The 26,616-nt window shown below is 36.6% G+C and overlaps 1 protein-coding gene across 2 annotated transcripts in view; it reads right to left on the bottom strand.

Annotated features, from left to right (window-relative positions):
- The window catches only part of KIFAP3 (kinesin associated protein 3), a 177,713-nt gene that overhangs the window by 77,744 nt on the left and 73,353 nt on the right, over nt 1-26,616 (bottom strand). For both annotated transcript variants that reach the window (XM_040451611.1, XM_040451612.1), the window contains one exon: nt 20,467-20,629. In XM_040451611.1, the coding sequence (XP_040307545.1) occupies nt 20,467-20,629 (163 nt within the window). The remainder of the gene's footprint in view (nt 1-20,466; nt 20,630-26,616) is intronic.

Raw genomic sequence — 26,616 nt, 5'->3', positions numbered from 1 at the left:
TAAATAAACGTTGAAAAAAAAATTAAAAAAAAAAAAAAGATTCTTCAAGATCAAAGTACATCACCAAACAAATTAGAATTCAATGTGGAAACAGGAATAAAATGGTCCATGCTTGAGGAGAGTCTATTGCTGGTGTCAATGAAAAGAATTCTAAGAACTGTTCTAAGGTGGTACATCATTCATATAAGATGAGAGAAAAGATTCACTTTTAAGAGATCTGTACTCGATAAGATAGGTAACAAGGAAGCTCCTTTAGAGCTAATGATAATACACACTGATAATATAATTTATATAATGGTAATATATCCTAAGGATAAATCAAAGATATAGGATACGTGATAGAATAGGAAGCCTGGAGTAGAGTCCTAAAATAATAATAATTTCTGAGGGGCGCCTGGGTGGCGCAGTCGGTTAAGCGTCCGACTTCAGCCAGGTCACGATCTCGCGGTCCGTGAGTTCGAGCCCCGCGTCGGGCTCTAGGCTGATGGCTCGGAGCCTGGAGCCTGGAGCCTGTTTCCGATTCTGTGTCTCCGTCTCTCTCTGTCCCTCCCCCGTTCATGCTCTGTCTCTCTCTGTCCCAAAAATAAATAAAAAACGTTGAAAAAAAATTAAAAAAAAAAAATAATTTCTGAAAAGCAGATGAATCACATATGTAAGAAACAGATCTCAGATATGGCAATAACTCATTTTTTTTTTCACAACATAACTAAATATCTAGTTTCAAGAAACAGAAAGATTCATTCTTCAGCCAGTCCTGCGTCTGCTCTTGTGTGCTGTCTCTTCTCCTCTCTCTACACTCGTGGCCCAAGGTGAAAACTCCTTGCAGCTCTCTAATGCCTTCCTAATTCTTCTTTATCGTGACCCACTATTAAGAAAAAAACAAAAAAACACCTCTGAACATGTCCCCAGTTCCCATCATCTTTCCCTCCCCCCCCCATAATATGTACCTAAAATGCTAATCATGCCCCAATGCATGCTGAAAACTGAAGGCCTGCGGTGGAATCTCCAGGGAAGCAGTGCTGTCCTGAAAGCCTGGCAGACAGCCAATCTTTTTAGAACTGTATTTGTTTGAGGAAAGGAGAAAGAGAAAGGGTTAAGCCAACAGTGATACTGTTCCTACTGTATGTTAGGCATATGTTTTCTCGTTCACCCTGTGAGGAGGTAGATCCTATCTTTGATTTGGAGATGAGGCAATGATATTCATTAAGGTTATGAATCCTTCCAAAGGAGACACCACCATGAATCTGAGACTCAAATCTAGATGCGACTACAAAGCCTGTTTGTGGGATTCCTGTTATTATCATTATCCCTTACTGACATAGTACAGGAAGGAGATGAAATTAGAAGGGACTCTATGAGACCTGGGAGTCTTAGAGAAGACAGTGGGAAGGTGGCCAAAGAGGGGAAGAAAAGATGAAATGCACAACAACAACCAGTTGTTTACCGGAAGACCTGTGCCCAGATACAGTAGGTTCTGAAGGGCCAAAGAAGTTCCTGACAGGGACAAAAGGAATTATCCCCCCAGCAGTTTCAGGGACTAGATCTTCAGCAGTTCTGAAGCTCACTTTCACTAAACTGGACCAGAGCTACCATCAGGCAGTGTTTGAGTTTATGAAAAAACACAAGGTGCTACAGAAGCTTAAAAGATGAGTGGCCCTGGTAGCATAACACTGTGGTTCAGAGCTCGGGCTCTGACAGGCTGGGTTCAATCTGTGACTCCTGCACCTGAGATAGAGCCTGTGAGTGTTATTTAAACTCTCCGTGCTTCAATTTCTTCATCAGCGGAATCGATATAACAACTGTACCTAACTCAAAGGGTTGTTACATAAGGATTAGTTAAGAGAATTCTAGTAAAGCAATTAGTAGTACTGAGTCTGACACAGTAATAAACCAATTCAATACATATCATTTCTTACTATAATTATTATGTGAACAAGAATGTTTTTTTCTGTTTTACCAACAGAACAGTACTATCGTGTGCCCCTAACACACACAGTGGGGTTTTCTCTTTTCAAGATCGGATCATAGTCAGAAATAAAGCAGGCTTGAGAAGCAGCGGAGATTCCTCCAAGATGAGCTAGGCAGGGTCCAGAGGTATATTCTGAGCCTGCAGCTAAGCCACTTGTTCTTCTATTCAGTCACTTTCCCGTAAAGCTTTACTATTCCCAAAGTATGGGCTGAAGAGAGTTACCTTACTACAAGACTCCACTAAGTGACCCCTATCTGATAGGAGCCCTTCATCATTCTCTCATTCTTACAGGGTTATAAATTCCTTAATAAGAGTGCAACTTGAGAAAAGAACATAATCAAAATACAGATTCAGTACACATTCGTCTTCCACCACTACCACAAACACACTGTGAATCTCTCACCCCTCTTCATGCTTCTGCATCTGCAATAGAACTTAAACTCAGTCTTGGAGTAGGAAACTATACAGGTGATCGGCTATCAAGAAGATGAAAGGACCAGGCAGAAGTCTAAGAACACTGCAGACAAAGCTCACAATTAGCTACATTACTTATTTACCTGCAAGTGGCATGTCCCATGCTTCCCCCCTTGTTTAGGCCGAGCACAACTGAACAAAAGAAACTGAAATATGACAGGCATTACACCAGAGGTATTCTTTTTCCTTGCGAAAAGTGGGAAAGGAGGTGATGACAGATCTAAGGGACTACAATATTGTACTCACAGGTCAATATAACACAAGTTGCTGATATGTCTTCTGGTTTTGTCTGGGTAAATGTTCCCTGGAGCCCAATCACGTGATTTACAAATACCTATAAATTTGATTTTCAGGGCACCTGGGTGGCTCAGCTGGTTAAGTGTCCAACTTTGGTTCAGGTCATGGTCTCACGGTTCATGGGTTCGAGCCCCACATCGGGCTCTGTGCTGTCAGCGGTCAGAGCCCCCTTTGGATTCTCTTCCTCTCTCTCTGCCCCTCCCCACTCACATGCTCATGGACTCTCTGTCTCAAACATAAACAAACATTAAAAAAATTGATTTTCTGGGGCGCCTGGGTGGCTCAGTCAGTTAAGCATCTGACTTTGACTCAGGTCATGATCTCGGGTCCATGAGTTCTAAGCCCTGCGTTAGGCTCTGGATGCTGACAGCTCAGAGCCTGGAGCCTGCTTTGGATTCTGTGTTTTCCCCTCTCTCTTCCCTTCCCCCACCCATGCTTGTTCGCTCGCTCTCTCTCTCAAAAACAAATAAACATCAAAAACTTTTTTAAAAATTGATTTTCTTCCTTTTTTTTTGTATTTTTTTAGGGAATTTAAAAATACAGAAACTGACATTTGCCCTTTAACTCAGAAAAAAGATGTAAATATCCTATACATGATCTTCTAACCCATGTTACCTTGATGATTCTAATTCACATCTTATTGCTGCAAATCACGTATTTCCTTTCTCTACTAAAGAACTGCAATATATGAATGAAGATTGCAATATATTACAGTATATAACTGTAATTATTCACTGAAGCATTAATTATTACATAAATGATTAGTTGCTTGATGAAAATACAGCCTATAACTTTATGGCATCTAGCAGATATTCTGACAGCTGTAAAAAAAGGACAAAATATTTTAGGACAAAAGTGCATACCCGGAGTGGGAAGATGTCTGGAAATAACCTAAATTCATCTCCTCAAACACAGCTGCACACAAAAAGTAATGGCTTTCTGGCAGTCAACATTTATTATTACTTAAAGGCTAATTTGCAGATCACATAGCAATAAACAGTCATTAAGAGAGATTAAATGGTCCAAGTAAAATTAAGAGCTTATCCTTCATTATAAGCTAATCATCTTCTTTGATTGGAAGAAAGGATATCTGAGTTTTTAAAAAATAAACCTTAAAAAAAATCTTGTATATCCTAAATGAATTTGGGGCTTGGGGGTATGATTCTCCCATAAGAATTCATGACTAAGAACCATAAACTGCAGCTAACCAGCTATGATTCCTCTACATCCTACAAATGGCAGGCATTTCAAAAGGGCTCCTTTAAGACTTACAGACATCAATTATTCCCAAGTAAAAACAGGCTGCCAATAGTCCGTATGCTGGCATAGCACCAAAGGCCCTGTGAATTTTGAGCAGAGCAGTGAAAAGACTGAATATTTTTGAGAACTAGGTCCTTAATGACTAGAGGTGGATTAGTCAAATCTGTTCAAGTAATAAGGCCAGGGTGGAAAAAAAATGGCCTAGTCATTATGATTCCTTTGGTATTTACGGTAATAAACATGAATCATGATGAACTCACTGGCTATTAAACGCAGAGGTCATAAGTACCTCGATAGGATTTCCACAGGAATTCACCGTTAATTAGCTGGATCATTATTTGAAAGTGTTAGTGAATTATCTTAGCAGTTGTGCAGCCATTCCCCCCAAATTGGTCATTCCCAGCTGAGGGCAGTTAATGCCTTAACAAACTGGTCATTAACTCCAGTAACTGATTTGTGGGAATTACTGCACTTATAAAGTACATTCAAGACTTTTTTTTCCTTTTTAAAAAAATCTGCAGCTGTAGTTCAGCTGGAGCAGCTGAAGGAGGGAAAAAAAACGTTCTCTGGACTGCTCTCATGATCGATTTTCTGCCAATTAAAGGGCAAACGCATGCTGATGGGTTTTGAATTTTAAAATGTCTTCAGTTTTTCATCTCCGAAGTGATTAGTAAAAACACCAGTTAGTCACTAATTTTGTAAGACACTTGGGATTTTCCATTCACAGTTCAGTCAAGCAGAAATATGAGTTTGAACACCAGAACTCAAAGCCACATTTCCGCTTCTGCAGTAGACCCAGCCCAACACTTTGTAAAAACAGAGTGAGAACACAAGTTATGGGCCACGTTATTAGCCAGATTCCCATTCTCTTTTGCACTCCATGTCTTCATTCAAAGTAGAAAACTCCCTTTGAAGTCACAAAGGCCCCAGGAGAAGATAAGATATATATGCTCAGTATGAGCAGACAGCCTTAGTTTAAACTTGAATTTGAGGAGATCATTTTTAAGACTACAACTATACTGGACAGTCTCCTTTTTAGAATAGATTTGTTCACAGTATAAAGATTTGAGATGAACAGATAAAAACCAAGAGCTTTTAATCATGAGCTGAAGGGGGAACATTACAGAATGTAGGTTACAACGATCAGTATGAAAACAAGTGTAACAATAGTCTTGGGATACAGGGTTTCATGGATAAATGATTTTTGTGTCCAATGACTTGATATAAAAACTATAAAAAACTGAAATTGTAAAGCTACCAGTAAGCTCAACAGCTCAGTCACATTAAGACATAGTCACTAAGTACTCTAAAATCAAATACTTTTGATGCATTTTCATTCATTTTATGTACAACCGCACATTCTGCCAGATAGTTCATTTTTCAAATATTTGCAACATATTTTAATTATTTTATTACCTGGTCTATAGTGGCCTTTTGTTATGTCTAAAGCATACTATAACAACTTATAACACACCCTACAAAATGTGCACTCTTGCGGTACCGACGATAGGGACCAAAATAAAGCCCTTGACAATGGCTGCTTTCTAGCCTGCAGGTCCACACCATTGACTTAATGTGCTTCGGTCAGCTTTTACCTTGTAGAAATGGAGACACCCCAGGCAATATTCACACACAGAGTATTGGAACCAGCTGGTGATAGAAGAATCCTAAGAAAAAAGGCTTCTTGATTTAATTGGGAAAACAGGAGGAAGCATAAATTTTACTGCCATTAATAACTTCAAGCAATCTTGATATGACTCTACCTCACCCTGACGGCTAAACATGTGCTTTTTGTTAAAGTGTTTGCCACATCTGACCCCTATTGTTTGCTCACTTGATCAGGTAAGAAAATGTAGGTTTATTTATAGGATAAATGAGGCCTATTAAAATTGAGAAACAGTGCAGTAGTCTATGAGGAGCTGCATACTGAAACAGATGTGTGAAATTCCATAACAGTTTTGTAATAAACAGGCCAAATGAAGTTATTTTAAAAAGTCTGCTTTAAGTTTCTTAAACCATCATAAAGGCAACCTAGTTTTTAAAAACTGGAAAACACCTCCTAATTAGAAAACATTATTCTGACAATTTCCCACCAATTTTTAATAAACAGGCCAAAAAAATGTCGTGTACTACATATTACTCTCTCCACAAAATAAAGACGTGCTTTATTTCTTAATTTTAGGATCCTTTTGATAAAATAAAAATTAAGCCATTAATTATAATGAAAAATAATATTATGGGGGACTTTCAAAGGTGTTCAGAACCTAACTGTTTCAATTTTCTTTTAAGGACATATGACAGAATGGTCAAAAGAAATAACCCTTAATTTTTAAGTGATCAAAGTTTAGAGTCCAACAGTCTCTGCTCTGGTGATCTCCCACAATAAGGGAAATCAGACTTGTCCCAACCGGAAGAAATCAAACATTTATCACTTAACTCTTAACCTGGTCTGACTTGCTACACGCTGATAAAATCTTTCTACAGCCTTGGAAAATGCCCTGAAACCCAGATTACCTAATGTAATCTAGACCAAGATGAATCAGGTGCCATTCCTACTCTCAAAACCATTCTGGGTCTACTCACAGAATGCAGAAACATTTATATCCATTTAGAACACCTTGGAAACCCTAATTTATCTTGCAGTGAAGACAATATGGTCCAGCAATGCTGTGACTGAAATTTGGGTCCTTTTTGAAATGATTCATGTGGAACTGTGAAACAGGCGTGACGATGTGCTACTGAATCTCAGAATCCTAATTTTCCTGCCATAACCAATAAAATTAGTTTCAGCACAAACCAGTCATGTAAATTAGCATGCTCACAACTTTCAAATTTGGAAGAGTCAAAAGTTATACAGCTAGAAATTTAAATCAAGATTTAAATTACAGACCAAACTTTCGCACTAGTTGTATGCAGTGCTATACATGTATCAATGACCTGATGCCTCTGGTGATTAAAGGGCAACTTGAAAAAGATGTCTGGGCTAGTTAACTTTTTTAGTTAACTTGCACAGAGATTCATAAATCACGTGTGAATGTGCCTAATGCAAGTTAAGCACATGATGAATATTTATTGAGTGTGAGTTCGATCTTTAGCTATTACTATACTACTATATATATATTGAAAAGCTACCAACATCTTAAGGTAACACTACGAATTCCTCAGTTTTTTTAGGAAGCATTCTCTTGTCTGCTCATAAATGAACTAAAGAAGTATCCCTAGGCAGGGTAATTTGTGATGCTGGATTCAACATTTGGGTTTTTGGCTTGTTTTTTTATTTTGTTTATTTTGTTTGCTTTTTGGTGGTTTTAAAAAGTTTCCATTTTAATTCCAGTTAGTTAAGGTACAGTGTTACATTAGTTTTAGGTCTACAATATAATGATTCAATACTTCCATACATCACCCTGTGCTCATCAGGACAAGTGCCCTCCTTAATCCCCATCACCTATTTTGCCCATCCCCCCACCCCCTTCCCTCTGATAATCATCAGTTGGATCTCTACAGTTGAGTTTGTTTCTTGATGTGTCTCTTAATTTTTCCTTTTGCTTGTTTGTCTTGTTTCTTAAATTCCACATATGAGTGAAATCTTATGGTATTTGTCTTTCTCTGACTGAATTATTTCGCTTAATATTATTATTATACTCTCTAGTTCCATCCATGTTGTTGCAAATGGCAATATTTCATTCTTTTTTATGGTTGGAAAATATTCCACTGTGTGTGTGTGTGTGTGTGTGTGTGTGTGGTGTTTGTATATGTGTGTATATCTTCTTTATCCATTCATCAATCAATGGACACTTGGACTGCTTCTGTATCTCAGCTATTGTAAATAATGCTGCTATAAACATAGAGGTGCTTGTATGGGCTTTTGAATACTTTAAAAGAACAGCATGCTAATCTAAGATCAAACCTGTCTTTTCATCTATTTGAATAGTGCTTCTCAAACTACCTGTGGTTTAGGGTCAAGTTTTTATTTTTCCTCCCATGTGTCAGAGACCAACACTTTTATAAATTATACTGAAAACAAAATTAAAGAAAATATATGCAACACAGAAGTTCAAAAAATGTACTGTACTCAGCAGACATAATATTATATACATAAGTTGCTGTAAATTGTCTAAACTCTGATTCTTAATTTCTGGATTTACTCATTTCAGACAAGTAAAAAACAGTTTATGAATGTGCATTGGTTGGTGGACCATACTTTGAGTTATCACTGTATTAGAAGATTCCTGCCTTGAATCACAAAATTCACTGAAGATATCTGTACCATATATAAGTGAAATCCAAGTGCTATTTCAAGGTTTACAACAAACCCCCTATAACCAGGCATAGAATAGTCAAAACTATGAGGTAAGAAGACTTTTTACTGTGCTCATCTTTTTTTCATTTAGGGACCATTAACCCTCAAACCTTCCCTTCCTTTTCTTCCACCTTATCATAACTAACGTTTGTATAAGGCCTTTTAGTTATGAAATAAATAGATATCAATTCTCTCATCAGAGTTGCAAAACAATCCCGTGGGATGGATTTTCTAAACAGCACAAAAGGCTCACACCTATTGACTTGCCTAATGTCACCCAACCAATAAGGGGTGAAGGGAAGGAAGGAGACTCAAGCTCAGTTCTTTTAATGGTCATTCCTTTCATGCGCTCCTTTCATACATTAATCCATCCAACCACCTACCAGATATTTTCTGAGAACTTACAATGTGCTAGACATTGTTGTAGGCACTGGAAATGTAGGAGTGAATGAGACTGATACAAATCCATATTTTCATGCAGCTTATAGTCTTTGGGACCCAATGGGAACGGTGGTGATAGTGGGTGTGTGGTGAAGACAATAAACAAGATAATTACATGAAAGATAGATCATGTGGTGATTAAGTGCTATGAATAAAAATAAAAGGAAAAAGAGAATAACCTGAGAGCAAAGCCCTTTCATGAGGGAATGAACTGTGCAAACAACTAGAAAATGACATGCTAGGCAGAAGGAACAGGAAGTGTCAAAGTCATGAGGTAGGTGTGTCATTACTGGGTTCAAGGAATAGCACGGAGGCCAATGAGTTTTCAGCAGAAAGAACAAAAACAAGAGTACTAGAAGATGTAGTTACAGAGGTAAGGAGCTGACAGAGAACATATAAATGCTTGTAGGCCATTGTTAGGACTTTGGTTCTTCTCTGGATAGGAAGTCATTGAAGATTTCTGAGCAGAGAAATGACACGATTTAACTCAAATTTTAACGTGATCACTCTGTGTGCTGTGTTAAGGAGAGAATGTGGGGCAAGGGTAGAAGCACAAAGACGAGTTAGGATGCTACTGTATTAAGCCAGAAAAGAGAAGATGGGGCTGGCAACAGGGTGGTAACAGCTATGTTTTGAAGACAGAGCTGACTGCCCAGACAGACTGGATGGAGGGTAAGAGGGAAAAAGAGAAATTAAGGAGAACTTCCCCAGTTTTGGCTGGTTAATTACAAAGTTTCCATTTTATGGAGAGAGAAAAGACTGAAAACAGTGGAAATTATCTATCTTTGTTTATATTGGGGAGTCGTCCATATAGGCAGAGTATTTAAACAGAATGGATGAAGTCACCAAGGGAGCAAGTATAGATGGAGAAAAATTCTATGGACTAAGCCCTGGAAGGTGTTCTAATGTTTAGAGACGGGGGAGATAAGGTAGAAGCAGAAAAGGAGACTGAGAAGGACTGGGTACTTAGGGGAAAAACCAGAAGAGTACTGTGTCCTGGAAAATCAATGAAAAAAGAAGAGGAGAGAAACTACCAAATGTTCACTACTGATGGAGTACTAGGAGTGCTGGGAATTGACCACTGGATTTGGCAACGTAGAGGTCACTGGAACTTGACCACAGTGATGCCGTGGGGGGTGTGTGTATGTGAAAGTCCAACTGGAAAAGATTAAAAAGTGTAGAACAGTGAGGGAGGGGGGGAATTGAGAGTGGATAGAGAAGAGAGGAGAAAGAGGGAGTGGGATGCAAAGAGCACAGAGCAGACAAGAAGAGATATGAATGCATGCAAAAAGAGAGAAACTGGGAGATAGGAAATGACCGCAATTCTTGAGGCATTCTGCAATAATGGGAAGAAGAGAAATGGGATGGTAGTTGAAAGATGAAAGAGTGAAGTGAGAGTAAAGAAGAATATTAAGATGGAAGAAATAGTAGCATATTTATATGTCGATGGGAATGATCTTCCAGAGAGGGAAAAATTAATGCAAGGGAGGAGAACTGCTGGAGCAAGAACCTTGAGTAGGTGACAGGGAATGGGATGGAGAGGGAATGTTGGTCGATGATGAGATTAGGAGCAAGTTCATCCAGAATAATGTGAGGGAAGCCAAGTACAGACAGAGGTAGGAGGGTAAGTGTGGCAACAGGAACTCATGGAAGTTTTTCTGACTGCTCCTATAGTGAAAATAGGAACAGAACAAGGTAATGAGCCTAGGATGAACATGAGGTGTTGGATTTATGAGAAGGTATAGGAATGAAACTCTCACTTAGGAGAGTGGGAGGACCAGATAAAGAAGAAAATGTAGTATGACTGCTGGGCAGCATGAAAAGTCTAGTATTGGTTAATTATCCAGAATGTACTGTATGCTGTTGTCCCTCTGTGCTCAGGGTCTTCCTTTTCCACTCTCCTACATCATGTCATACATTCCCCACCCTTCTTCACAAAGCACCAAAGAAAGTGATAAAAATGATTCTAAGATGTGAGTGGCTGAACACTCAAAATGTCTAAAGGGCAAGGCAAGAAATATAATGAAACGTCTACAGAAAGTAAGGTTTATCTCAGGGGAATGGGAGAGTTTGGATCATGCCTAGAAATCCAAAGATAAAATTAAGAGACTATATTTTGGTAAAGCCGAACATGTCTTCTAGCTGGATTTAAGCTGCTAATTTGAGACTCTTGGTGTATTATTACAATCAGGAATGTATGCATTTAACAGGAATTAAAAGCTTTAAAGGAATGCTCTAATTCACTGGTCTTCAAGGTGCAGCCTGAGGATCCCTAAAGGGGATCCCCAAAGTCACACAATTTTTATAACAATACTAATATATTACTTTCCTTTTTAAAATTCACATTCTCTCATAAGAGGCTAAGACATATACGAAATATGATACCACGACAGAGTGTTGAGGGAGCTAGGAGAGCCAGCTGTTATCTATTAAGCCTGACTTTAAAGAAATTTGCAAAATGAAAAAAAAAAAAAGAAATTTGAGAAATATAAAATTATGCTACTCTTGTCACTAATTTTTGTCTTGTTTTGGAAAGAGTTTTCATAACATATTTATGTTAAGGTGTAGCAACTTCGTTATTTTAAGATGAATATTTAATTTTTTTCTCAATTATGAATATAGTAAATATCTCTAGATATAATCTCTAATAAACAAAAGTGCTTTGGAGGTCCTTAATAATTTTTAAGAGTGAAAAGAGTCCTGAGACCAAAGTTTGAAAACTGATGCTCTGTAACCACTGAATTCCTACAGTCTCCTGATAAACAGGGAAAACTTACAAAATAGCAGAGAAACTGTGGGAAGTGAGGATTGCCTATAGTTTATAGGTAGCTATCTAATCTGTTTAACCACTAGGCTGGCTATGACTATTCCATTTTTGTTTTAACAAACGCAAAATTTCATATATGTAGGATGAGACCTACACATTTTATGCGTGTGTTTATTCCCTTGAGTTTAAGTCCTTTTGAAAATCAAGTTAAAAATTGAAAAGCTGACAGGAAAACTTGGAACATTACTCACTTTAAAATACATATCAATATCATTCAAAAAGGAAAAAGAATACTGTAAATAAACTCAAAATTGTTCAAAAGAGTTTACCAGTGAAATACAGTTTTTTTTTAATATTGATTATGCATTCTGTAATAAAGTATCTCTCCCATTATGTGATGTTTAAAGCTTTCTGTACAAACTATTTCATGATGAACTAGGTAGGCTCTCCCAAAGAATGCACTTCAGTTGGGGACTCATGCTTGCTCCTTTACTTAACATCATCCCCAAGCACATCAAGCAGTACTTATTAGCTTATGAATCATCGGAGCCAGAGCAACTGAGAGGTGCAAAAACATTTGTCTGGTGCATCAGATGAAAAGCTAGGAACATTTAGTTTTCAAATCACTTTTGAAACACTATCAGTGCATTCTCCAGGAAACTGAAGAACACACTATGACGAAGCATTTCCTTGCCAACTCCCAACCCAGGATATTCTGACATAAGGAAGCACTCTTGAGACACGGCAAGGTCAAATGGCTTAAGAACTTATGACAGAGAATTTTTTTTTTATAATGATTTGATTCTTAGATGAGCCAAAAATCTCTAAACATTTAAAAAAAATTAACTCTATATCATAAAAAACCTGACTGAACTAACAATTGGCTAAATAAAGGCAAACTTTCTAGGTCCAATTCAATTTGCATATGATCACATTTGTGGAAACCCCCGGCTATGACAGGTCTCCCAGATGGTATTATGAAGTTTCTACGCCTAAGAAATTATGTGTCAAGCATGGGAATGAATAACACTGAAAAGATTTTATAACTGATACTGAAATAGTAAGCAGAGGTAAGTTTAGAGTCCTTTATGAAATCTTAGGAAAGTAACATTATCAAAAATGAAGTAAGAATGGAATAATTTTGGTGGCATTTAAAAAAAAACAAAGGGATACTTAGATACAAGGGTTTTCATGGATCCAAACAAAAATTTTGAAACATTTTTAACCATCAGGCTGGCTGTGACTAGTCCATTTTTGTTTTAACAAATGCAAAAATTCATATATGTAGGATGAGACCTACACATTTTATAAGGTTTATTCCCTTGAGGGAACTTCTATGCCTAGCAAAGGATCAAAACTATTCAAACAAATCAATTTCAGGAAAAGTGGAGAAAGAAAATTTTAAATAATGATTTCTAAAATTCTTTATTAATCGATTTTTTGTGTCCCTGATGTCAAAAGAAAAGCTAAATTCAAAATCCCTAAATGAAATGCTTTATATGACAATACTTTAAACTAATTTTTGGTTTTACTGAGTAACATTTCACTCAGCCTCACATGGCGAAACAGATGAGCTATAACAAAACCTCTCTGCCTTTAAAAGTAAGTCAGATCACAAAATCTTCCTCAATTACATTTTTTTTTCTCAGTTATTCAGCAATTCTGACAACAGCAGGGGTCGCAATGTACTAGTTAAATGTTTCAGGATGCAAGAGAAGGGGATTAAATGTTCATATAGCGCAGCTTTATTAGAGCCTGAAAGATTCATGATTCATTGTACTCTAGTTAAAATAATCTATCATTAAATACAAAAAGATTTTTCAGTTATGGGGTCCCCAAATAATAGTAAAGAAAACCTACTTAAAATCTGATAGCATTTCCAGTTGAAACAGCATCCCTTAAAAATCACTTCTGAAAAGTTCTCCACATGTGTAGCCCTACAAAAGTGGCTTTACATTTTTTGCATCTTTTAAAAAATAAACAATTTCTATACATAAAATAGGTAACTCTTTAATTCAGTCCTCTATCAACCTGAACTGAGTTTCCTTCTAATAAAAAACCAACCTGACCACTCATGTTCTACTCTATTCTCTTTAATTCCTTCTCCGTGATTACAATGAAGAAAATGTACTCCAAATTCTTCAAATACTGGATTTAAAAAAGGTTTTTTCCATTAAAAAAATTTTCAATTCCATGGAATCACTCCCATCACTACTTGCCAAGAATAACCTAGAAGAATTTAGATAATCTACTGTTCAACACACAAAAAATCCAGCAGAGACAGTGATTAAGATTTCTGAACATTTGATGGGAAAGAAATCTAATCACTTTCCCATAGTTCAATGTTTTCCAAATGAATGTCAAATCAATCAGAACACAAAATTAATATAAGTCATAAGGAGAATAAACAATGAACAGAAAATAAATAGAAAATACAGTTCACTGCACACAGAAATGGTAAATACTGCTTTGTGAACATTTTAAAAAATTACGTATGTTAAAATCTGTAATAGATGTAAGAAGTAAAATGTAATGTATATAAATATACACATATGGATATATACACATGCATATATATATATCACATACACATGTGAGTATTAGGTTGTAGTGTAAACTATACTATAGATTGGGGTAAAGATGTTTGAAAGTCATTGCTCTATACTAATTATATCCTATCCCTTTAAAATCTATGCTCTGTGTAATGCTTCCTTACTACAATTTCTATATAATTGTAGTGGCCAAAGACCAGAGATATTAAATATATCACTGAATTGCTCAATTGAGAAATTTAGTTTATTGTGTTAGGAGTTAATGATTTATTTTTCCACACAAGTAACATATACATTAACAAGTATAAAAATGACTATTCTATTATTAATAGCTTATCAGCAAATCATTTATACACTCAATGCAATTTCTTTGGATACAGCACAGAGAACAAGCAAAATAGGTTTCTTCACAGTTAAAAGAAATGTTACAAAGTCTGCAATAAACCTTACTATGAGGAGTGTGTTACTGGGAAGAGAACCCTTTGGGCATTCATTTGGAATTCATTTTTAACAAAGTATACACTTCAAATAAGCTCAGTTGTCAGTTCCCAAGACCACAAGAGATTAGAAATATATCATTAGAGAGAGGAAAATTGCTGCTATAGAATTGCTTCTGGAACAGAAGAAATGAGAAGTGACAGCTAAAAATAAGAGGGGAAAACAGAAAACCTGTACATAAAACATTTAAATACATGGAATTCTGAGGCCATTTAGTAAGGGGAAATAGTTGAGCACAGTAATATTTACATTCCTGTATAATAAATTATCTTGACTCAATGATTAAAAAAACTCATATAGCAGGTGAACGCAGGTACTCTGGTTCCAAAGCCCATCGTACTAACCACCATACTATACTTCTCAATAAAAATTTAAATGACGTTTATGGTATTAAAAGTACATTTAAGAAAACATTTATGAAAAGAAACATGTAATCAATTTTAAAGAACTTTATATAAAATGATTAAATACCCTTAATGTTATAAGCTGAGAAAACTTTATCAGAAAGACCCATTCCTTGGATATCTATAGTTTGTATTCCATATAATTTCCTAACACTGTACTCTTATTTAACCTTTCCTTATTAACATGCATTATTATCTATATACTGAAGATGAGAAAATGGACACATAGGTTAAATAATTTACACAGTATCACATACTTAATAACAGATGAAGCCAATATTCAAAGTCATATAGTATGGCTCCAGAATTCTAGCTTTTAATTAATGTGCTCTTTGGTACTATAGTAGTTAGATACACTACATACGGTAGTATTGCTATAATGTCTCAGGATGTATTTTTTTAACAGATTCTGGTAATCCTGGAAACTCAGCTAAAATAAAATTCATAAGTGCCTGGCTGGCTCAGTCAGCACAGAATGTGACTCCTGATCTCAGGATTCTGAGTTTGAGCCTCAACATGTGCACAGAGATTACTTAAAGATAAAAATCTGGGGCGCCTGGGTGGCTCAGTCAGTTAAGTGTCCAACTTTGGCTCAGGTCATGATCTCACAGTTCGTGAGTTCGAGCCCCACATCGGGCTCTGTGCTGACAGCTCAGAGCCTGGAGCCTACTTTGAATTCAGTGTCTCCCTCTATCTCTGCCTGTCTCTCTCTCTCTCTTTCTCTCTCTCTCTCTCAAAAATAAGCATTAAAAAATAAAAAATAAAAATAAAAATCTGAAAAAATAAGTAAAAGAAAATTCAGAAAAACTGGAAAATACCTTTCAGGATTGTTAGGTTGCTAACGCACCAATATTCTAGTTCTAATCCTTCCAAACATTTGCCAACCCTTTAAAGTTCGGCATGGCCATGTGACTTGTGTTATCACTGCCAAGTGTAAGCAAAAATTATATTTGTCAGTTCAGAGTGGAAGTCTTCAAGAGAAGTTTACAACTCTGCCTTTTCTCTTTCTCTCTTCCCTGGTGCCATGGTGACCCAGAGATTCTGTTAGTCTTGGTCTCTGATGGTGACACGGACCAACACTTTCTACTCACTTATTATGGATATATAATATGAGGAAGAAGTAAATCTTTGATGTGTCTTAAGGTACTGGGATCTTAAGGTTGCTTATTAATAATCATAGCCTTGTCTTCCACTAATACAGTTGACAGGTTTTTCGTGGGAAGTGATGAATAAAAGGGCCATTTTTGGACGATGATAAATACAAACAATTATAAAGTTTACAAAATGGTTATGTTCTAAAAACTCACACTGAAGTCAGTTATTTGGAATTTGAAATGCTTTTTTTCCCCATAGGCTCACCTTATAAAAGGCCCACAGAAGCTTATTTAACTCATAATTTAAATGAAAAAGTAGAAAACAAGTGTCTTTAAAATAATTAAAAGAATGTATGATACGTAAACAGATGTAAACCTGTATATTCTAAATACTTATAGGCATTCTGAAGCATTTTACAGAAGCTGAAGTCACTGTTCTCTAGTATATTTTAATTTCTCTTCAATATGTACATTTTCTCCCTTTCCTTGACCCTGGAATATCAGTAGATATTCTCTTTTGTTTACTATGTATGATTGCCATTGCTTCCATGGCTTGTAAGTAGAGAATGAAAAGGTGGAACTAAACAAAGTTATTAAGCAAAAGATACATGAACATTTGAAAAGAAAGAAATTGCTTAGGTTAAAATTCAATAACTTGTGAGCAGTGAACAAAAAGGGAAGAAAAGATGGGACATAATCTTTACCTAAAGAGGAAGGATTTTAGAGCCTACTTATTAGTCCTCAGATAGATCAAAGTTGTCATGAGTTTACAAAGTATACTGATTCCCCATATGGCAAAAAAGTTGAGCTGTACCCAAATTTCTGTACACTTTTAACAATTATTCAAATCACAACACCATTCCATATATTTTTCAATTTGTTCTCCCAGAAAATTTTTGTGGCTGTTCTTGTGAGGATTTAACTATCAACCTATTTTATTTATCATACAAAGGTAAGCCAAGAAGTTATGAAGGTAAGCTACCCATAAGCATCTCAACAAAATCATTCTGCTTTTAATCTGTTTTTACAGATAACAGAGGTAGAAATTTTTCAGATCTTCTACTTCTACCTATGTAATGCAAGATTTGAATAATACTAGCTTTTTACTTTCCTTGGTGAGGTAAAATCCGATGCCTTAGGAATTCATGATATTTCAAAGAAAATAACGAAGTAACAACACTTTGAAAGAATAACTCAAACAAGGTAAACACTTTTCAGTTGCTCTTCCTACCCAAAACCTCATCTCTGAAGCATGAAGAGTCCTAGATTATCATGGCTTCTCAGTAATGGTCTAAACTTGATATACTTTTTATGTATTTGTCAAAAAATAAACACATTTCTCTGGCTGTTATGTCTCCTTTGGTGGTTTCCTCTTCCCACTTTTCTTCTATAAGGTAAGTGTTCCTTTTTTAACCCTCACCCCTCCGGACCTATAGACCTATGCTTCTACTTGTCTCCAAAATGTCTCACACTGAATCTATTGCTAGCTTCCTCAAACTACTTCCCTCACACTTCTCTTTTTCTGTCCCTGGCACTAGACTTCTAACAGTCATGGGGTATGAATTCTTCCTATCATCACCTACATTCAAAAAGTAAGCATGTCACATTAAGTCTACCTGTAATATGTATTTCTTTTGCCTCACATCTGACATACTACCTCTTTCCTAGTCCATGTTTTCTGTACTTCTGGTCTTGCTGTTACATAGACTATTATGCTCTTCTGCAGACTCTAGTTCTAGTCCATCCAATAGAATAATGTCAGATTAATTTCTCTAGAGCAGTACTCTGTGACCCAACTAGTTTAAAAACCTGCAATGATTCCCACCATCAGCTAAATTCAGTATAACTTATTAGCATAGTCTTAACCTTCATAATACCACATAAGAACATAAACCCCATTTATTTTCAAAGTTATCTCCTACTATCTTCTTAGTTATTGTTCCTCACACTGGCTTAGCACCATCTATGCCTTAGGTAATGTTGGTCACTTTACCTGAAATACTTTCTACAGCCTCTATTCTTCTTCCTTTATAAACATCACCTTGGTTAAAGTCAACGTGCATCTCAAATGGCATTTTGCCAATGAAGGACCAGTAAGGAAACATTCTCTCTTTTGAATTTCAACATATCCATAGATTGAAAAATATTTTCCTATAGTGCTTAACACTGGGTTTTGCCATAGTAGATCTTCAACATTTTACTGCATTGAAATTGAATCAAACCGCACACATCCCAGGAGAGTAAAAATAAATAAGCTACCTAGTTTGTCAATAAAGACCTAATACCTATTTGAAGGTATTTGTATTCAGATCAAGGTAAGTCAGCAACACTTATAGAATGTCCACTTTAAGTAATGATGATGATGGTGATGATGGTAAAAAAATGATTTATAGCTAATATTTATTAAGAAGATACTATGTGTCAAGTACTATTTTAAGCACTCCGTAATACAATACCCCATTTAAGCTTCAAAAGAACTTTAAGTTGGTTATAATTATTATCCCCATCTTAGAGATGGACAAAAACTGGGTCAGAGTTTGGGTACCTTGCCCAACACAACATAGTTAGAAGACAGCCATAATTCTAATAAGACAATCTGACTCCAGAAATTGAGCTCTAGAAGAGATGAAAGAAATTATTTTATTAAATGCTATATCTCATATCACAAAATTTACTATTTGCTAATAAAATATAGACTGCGTATCCTGTTCGTAATTTCCCCCAAATCTCTCTTAAATCATTTGTTTCATAAAAGTAGGTCACTAAATACAGAATAAACCAAATAGCCTATGAACTCCTTCAGGACAAGAAATATAACTTACTCATCTGCATACACTGAGAATCTAACCTAATATCTGATACATAATTCTGCTAGATTCATGCTAGATAAAGGATTACATGAATTAAATTCAAAGTGCCATCAATTTTACTTTTCAAGTTTTCCTGTTTCCTTGTTAAATGTATTGCTTTGGTTCCACAAAAGCAATTTTTGAAAGTGCTTCTCAACAGAGTTCCTTCTACACTGTATAATAAAAGTCCTATGCAATATTTGTGGACTGGTCAATAGGCCAAATGTTCTTGGACTGAGTGGTGAAAGGTTTTCCTATTCTGAGAAAAGGATTAAGAAATAAGTTTCCTGAAAACTTCCTTTATTTTAAGGGGAGTTGCAGAATTGGATTTTCTACTTAATCATGGTCTACTTAATATACTACACAGTGTAGTTTAATGTAGTAGTTAAGAAATCCAACTTTGGCAACAGACACCACTGAGGTTGAATGTGGGCTGTGCCTTTTATCAGTTGTGTAGATGTGAGTAAAGATCTCAGGGATTCCACGAGATAATGTAAAGAAAGCACAAAACAAAATGACTGGCACAGTAAACATTCAATATAAATGTTATTGCTAGTATTATAAAGAAAATAATGATATCAGTGAGAGACTAGATTCATAGATATTAGACAGCTAAAAATAAACTTAATTTTAAATCATTCTCTTCTATTACACTACTAGTGGTTAACAGTTAAAAAAGTATTTGAAAACAAGGAGAAAGCTACAAAAAAAAAAAAAAAAAAAAAAAGAAATGAAACCGCAGTGCTGAACAAAGGAACGGAGTCTTAAAAGATGGGTAAGAATTGTACTTTCTGGTTAAAAAACACAATGGCATTCCAGGTAGAGAAAAAAAGCAGGTGGACAAGTACTTAGGTATAAAGAGCTTGTTTAGAGAACTGTATAGTTCAGTATAATATATGTTCAATATATGTTATATGTGCAGTATAAACATAATAAAGTTATCTGTTGGGGAGTAGCAAGTACCTATGAAGACAGACATTGAACAGATGATAAAGGACTTTTTAATCCTCTTCCAAGAAGCCTTATGTGTGAGCATTAAGAGTTAATTATTCAATCCATCTTTGCTATATAGTTATCTTGCTAACAGTTAAAAGAAAACAATGTACTATTAACTAAATGTGCCAATGCAATATTTTCTAACCCATGCTATTAAAAAAATGCCCTTTTCAACTTAATGACAAAAAGGCTCCCCAAATTTGTGTATTCAAAAGCAATATTTTAACAGTATGGCAGAATGCAAGAATTAAATGATACCTGCTTTTAAAAATACTATTAAAGAGAAAGTAATTTTTCCTTCTTGCTTTCTTGGTAGTACTTTTATCTTTTCACTTTCACATGGGCAAATGAAGTCAGAGTTAAACGTTTCTATTCCTTCATTCTATAGCACCATGGAAATCCTGGCTCACATCATTTTTCATTCATTCTGCTTATTTTTAGTATTGAGTTCCCAATCAAAGAACATATACAGAATGATTTTTGCTCAGACTTCAACACAGAGCTCAATTTTCCAATGGTGTTGGAAATTCCAAGCAACCCCATCATTAGATTTTAAAAGACATACCTAGGAGTGCAGTGAGTTTGGGAAGCAGTCCAACTTGTACCATCTTATTCCTCAGTCCTGTGTCAAAGGATAAGTTGAGTAAAAGTCGTAGGGTGATATTCAGCAGATCTTCATGTTCACAGGGTATCATTTTTACCAGTTTTTCAACAATATCCATTTCCACCTATGTAATACAATAATACAAATGCAGTGAGGTTCAGTTGTACAATACGACAAAAAAGATTGCAAATAATTATTTTCTTACCCTTAGGTATATCTATTTTATAATTATGTGTTAATCTGTTTACTCATTTTAATCTATAAACTTTTGTAAAATCACACTTCTGAGGAGAAAACACATATTTCTACATTATCCCATCCTTCCTTCACTTAAGAGTGTCAACTGAAGCCAAATTACACTGAGACTTTGAAAACACATTCTTGAATGTCACCTACAAAGTGCCAGGCCCTGTGCTAGATCAAACAAGATCATGTCTTAGCCTTTAAGGATTCCACAGTCTAAAAACAGAGCAGACAAATAGAACAAATGATTAAAATACAGTGTAATAGGGGTGCCTGGGTGGCTTTAGTCGCTTAAGCGTCTGACTCTTGACCTTGGCTCAGGTCATGATCTCAGGGTCGTGAGACAAGCCCCAATCAGGCTCCGCGCTGGGCATAAAGCCTGCTTGAGATTCTCTTTCTCCCTCTCTCTCTCTCTGTACCTCCCCCTCTTGTAAGTACATGTGCACACGCTGTTTCTAAAGAAACAAACAAAAACAAAAACCAATATAATAAAAATGGAATGCATGAAGTCTTCTTGAAGCAACATGGAAAGAATACCAAGCTATCTAGAAGAGTAGAAAAGACTTCAAATTAGGAATAAAGTTTTTAAAACTGTCTAATAACTTAGTCTCTGGTTAAGAAAGGCAATGGAGATCCAGGTAGAAAAGCTAGTGGCTAGACACTTAGGCATAAAATAGCTTATTTGGGGCACTGCAAGTGCTTTGGTATGGACATAGTATAAAATATAAGTTGGGGAATGGCAGGAGCCTATTAAATAGATGTTGAACAAATCACAAAAAACTTTTAGTGCTAAGAAGAATGCTTTGAATGATTTTAAGTCCAGAGGGTGATGTGGTCAGACTAGTAGCATAAAGATCAATATATAAATACATACATACATATGTACACATATGCATACACAGAATAGGACACAAACAAATGAGTAAGGGACATCATATAAGGATAGTCTGCAATAGGTAGAGATCGAAAGCAGGCACTTAAGAATATCTTGCAGTAGACAAGTGAGAGGTGATTGGAGTCTGAATCAAAGAAAGGACAACGAGGTTGAAGAGGAAATAATTTGAGAGATGTTTAGGAGATATGGTCAAAGCATCTGAATGAGAAGTGAAGTAGAAGCACTGAAGATGACTTTCAGGTTTGTGTCCTGGTCAATGTGACGGGGGTCCCCAAGAGTACCCCAACGCTCAGTAATTTGCTGAAGGACTCACAGGACTCAGCATGCAGTCACCTTGACAGTGACTGTCATTTGTTATTATGAAAGGAGGCAAAGCAAAATCATAAAAGGGAAAAGGCACATGGAGGCAAAGTCCAGAGGTGTAAATTTCCTAGAATCCTCTCCCCACACAGTCATCCAGGATGTGCTTCAATATTGAAATGAGGCTAAAACTCAGTGCCCAAGGTTTTTATTGGGGGCTGGTCACACAGGAACCCTATGCCAGCACAAACTAAAATTCTAGATTCCCAGAAGGAAAGCAGGTGTTTAGCAAAAACCACATTGCTTGTGCAAACAGTTTAGGCACAGTAAAAGACCCTTATCAGTTAGGGAACAGTGGAAACACGCCTGAAATCCAAGTTCCCAGATGCCAGCCACGGGTCACCCTTGTGCGAAGGCCTATCTAAGGAGAGCAATCCCAAGCCCTTTTCTGCACAGTCAATAAGGAGAACGTGGGTGCATTAACTAAGATCTGTAAACTGAAAAGCGGGTATAGGGCAAAGAGGACAAAAAAAAAAAAAATTTATTTTTGTCATGTTTAATTTGACCTGGTAGTCATCTGATATTTGAAAATCTTATAAAACTCAGGAGAGAAGGGGCACTTGGGTGACTCAGTAGTTTGAGCTTCCAACTTCTGCTCAGGTCACGATCTTGCGGTTCGGGAGTTCAGACCGCAGACAATGTCCGGCTTGCTGCCGTCAGCAGGGAGCCTGCTTAGGATCCTCCGTCCCCCTCCCTCTCTGCCCCTCTCCCACTTGTGCTCTCTCTCTCAAAAACAAATAAACCTTAAAAAAACCAAAAAACAAAAAACAAAACCTCAGGAGAGAAGCTGGTCTACGAGTAACAGTGGAAACTCCAGGTTGGGGTCAGCAAACTATGGCTAGTTTGCTAAACTAGCTAAAGAGCTAAAAATGGTTTTGACTTTTATATTTTTAAATGGTTGAACATAAATCAAATGAATAATATGTCATGACACATGAAAATGTTTAGAATTCAAATTTCAGTCTTTGTAAAAAAAGTCTTATTAGAGCGCACTCACGCTCATTTGTTTACAGACTATGACTGCTATCACGCTACAACAGCAGAGAGGAGAAGCTGCAACAGAGACCACATGAACCAAAAATAAATACATCAAATGAGGACTAAAATATTGACTACGTGGCCATTTACAGAAGTTTGCTCACCCTCATTCTAGGTGATCATAAAACTGTTTCGAGAGAAGCCTGCTTTACAGTGAGAACTCATAGAAAACAGAACTTTTTTGGTAACATAAGCCCCATATTCGCTTTTCTTTTTAAATTTTTTTTTAACATTTATTTATTTTTGAGACAGAGAGAGAGCATGAACAGGGGAGGGTCAGAGAAAGAGGGAGACACAGAATCTGAAACAAGCTCCAGGCTCTGAGCTGTCAGCACAGAGCCCGATGCGGGGCTCGAACCCATGGACCGCGAGATCATGACCTGAGCCGAAGTCAGACGCTTAACCGACTGAGCCACCCAGGTGCCCCAATATTCACTTTTCTTAAGGTAGCAATCAAAACAAGTTGGCTATAAAAATATCTCACACCTCTGTCACAAAGCAATGGCTAAAAAGGAGAGAAATTATTAAATAATTACATTTCTTTGATCATTACCGAAAGACTTATGAGTAATGTTGCTCTACTTTTCTTGTATTAGAAAACTAAAGCATTTATTTGCCTTGCCATACCTTTACTGCAATCTTTCATTGACCTCATAAAAGTCACATTGCTAACTGAGCCCTCAATATACCTTTTTCCCTCTCATTCCATGCTAAGCGGTGAACACTGGTTTTCTTAAAAAATACTAAATTGACAAACCAACAATGATTTTTCCTTCAGACCTCTATCTTCACTCCACAGCCACACTGTAATCCTATCTAGAGCTCTTCATTAAAAAGTACAAATCCATCTCCAAAGACTCTAATTTTGGTTCTCCCTTTCTCCTAGTTTAATCTTCTGAGTAGGCCAGGTAAATATTTTGTTACCTTCCTACAATTTCCATAGAGGTCAGTGAAAAAGATTTGTCAAATTTATACAGAACCATAATTCTATCACTAGCTTCACTGATTACAGTAAATAACAACTTTTTAAGCTTCATTTATTCATTTAACAAATATTTTTTAACTTAAGTCCCAGTTACGTATTGGTGAACAAGGGAGAAATGATACCTGTCTTCATGGAGCTTATATTCTAGAAGGAGTGAAATAAAGAAATTATTATACAGTTACTTAAGAAGATTTAAACAAAAGCCAGTACCATGAAAAAATATGAGTGGATCTGATATAATCTCAATGTGAAGAGTTGTCAAAGAAGGCTTCTCTAAGGAAAAATAATCTCCTGGATGAACAGAAGTTATCTAAAGGTAACTGAAGAGGCAGAGGAAAGAGTGGCCTAGATGGAAAAAAAATAGCATGTGCAAAGGCCTTGGGGTGATATGGAAGATTCAGTATTCAAGGAACTCTTTAAAAACTATCCTTCTGATTACAAAGTGGAAAATGTATTGGAAGGAGGCAAGAATAGAAATAGGGAGATTAATTAAAATGCTATGGAAGTAGTCAAGTAGAGGCATAGTGATTAAGAAAAATAGGCAGAACTATGTGTCTGGCCCTGTGCTGGACAGGGTGGGAGATATAAAAGTGAATAAAAAGTATATCCCGTCTTCTGAAAAAGAAAAAAGAAAAAAGGCAGAACTTCAAACTTACTTTTAGGATATAAAAATCTGGACAAGATGTGGTTCCCACCCTAACTGGAAGAAAATTCCAGATATAAAATCATAACTTAAAAAAAAAACAAAAAACATTGGGGTGCCTGGGTGGTTCAGTCGGTTAAGTGTCCGACCGGCTCAGGTCATGATCTCACGGTCCGTGAGTTCCAGCCCCGCATTGGGCTCTGTGCTGACAGCTCAGAGCCTGGAGCCTGTTTCAGATTCTGTGTCTCCCTCTCTCTGACCCTCCCCCATTCATGCTCTGTCTCTGTCTCAAAAATAAACATTTAAAAAACAAAACAAAAGAAAACAAAACAAAACATCAAAGAGCTGAGGTTCCAAGGAAATCAACTGGCCTGAAATATAAGGAAGGTAGGTACCCTGAAGGAGAGAAGGGCCATGAGCGCTGGTTTATATACACAGGGTGGTTCACTGGAAAAAAACAGAGTTGCCGCAGAACTGGGAGAGAAGATTGCATGGAAGATTTTAAATAAATTGTGAAGAAGCCTGACTATAGAAATGTGACGCTGCAGATGCTCAGGGTGTTTGCAACCACTCGCAAGGTCTTTTCTGGGACCTGATCGGAAGGTCACAAGAAAAACTGGGGACAGAACAGGACATGGAAGAAAACTTCCCCCTTAGTCGAGGAGGCCTCAGGGAGGGGAACGGCTGCCATTAGGGAAGAGGCATAAAATGCTGCCCAGATCTTTTCCTCCTATTTCCCCTAAAAAACAAAAGACTTAATTAAGCTTCTTGGGTAAATACGACAAAACCTGTCACATCCAAAACACAGGTAAAGACTCACAGCAGCTGGGGGAAAGAAACGGTTCTTTTCTGTTCTTTTCCGTTCCTCTGTTTCCAGAGGAGAGGTGTTGACGGGATGACTGCGGAAGCCCACTGCTGACAAGTATAACTATGGGCATGGGACCAGCCTAAGACTGCCTGAAGGCTAAATCAGAACAACAAAAAAATCTCCTCTTTCCCCCTCTCTGAACCCGGCACCATATTAGCAAAAGCCAAGTAACAAGTAATAGCAGTACATTGCTGAGAGAGTGTTAAAATGAAGTGAGAGGTCCTCTTTGAGGCACAGACACACTGGGAAAGTCTGAAGTGGAGGGTGAACATGAACACTGAGAAAAACCCTCTGGCAACCAATACCCCATACCAAAGACAACATAATGCTACATGGGTGTGAGCCCATAAGACGTGGAAGGTAACTCCTGACAAGAATGACTAAAGGCTTAGAAAATAAAGTCTGCTTATTTCCAGACATAAATAATATTTATCTCAATCTGTACTAATCAACACATGGTGTCTAGGTTTCAATAAAAAATTATGATACATGAAGAGCAAGAAAATATCCCACTGAAGGCAGTGAATAGAACCAGACTTAGATATGACCTGTATAATTATCAGAGAATTTAAAATCATATCAGAGAATTATTATTTAGTAATAATTGAACATGATTAATATGTTAAAGGCTCTACTGGAAAAAAATGGGTAATATGAATGAACAGAGAATTTTGAAGAAAAAGATACTAAAAGAATTAAATGGAAATGTTAAATACACACACACATACACACACAATACAGAGATGAAGAAAACCTTCATGGGCTCAAAAGCAGATGTGATATAGCTAATGACAGAATAAGTAAGCCTGGAGGTAGATTAATAGAAATCTTCCAAATTGAACTAAAATTTTTTTTTAATTTTAAAAATAAAAAGAATAAAACAACAACACAGTATCAAAGAGCCATGAGACAATATCATATGGATTAACAGGTATAACTGAAATCTGGCAGAAGAGACACAGAAAGGGACAGAAGCAATACTTGAAGAGATAATGGCCAAGGATTTTCTAAAAACAAGGAAAGAATCAAACCACACATACAAGCTCAGAAAATCCCAAGTAGAATACAGCACACACACA

Source organism: Herpailurus yagouaroundi, unplaced genomic scaffold (assembly GCF_014898765.1).
Source record: "Herpailurus yagouaroundi ecotype Mexico unplaced genomic scaffold, PumYag 205, whole genome shotgun sequence".
Classification (NCBI taxonomy): Eukaryota; Metazoa; Chordata; class Mammalia; order Carnivora; family Felidae; genus Herpailurus; species Herpailurus yagouaroundi.
Note: the sequence above shows the minus strand (reverse complement) of the source record. Positions and strands in the feature narration are given on the sequence as shown.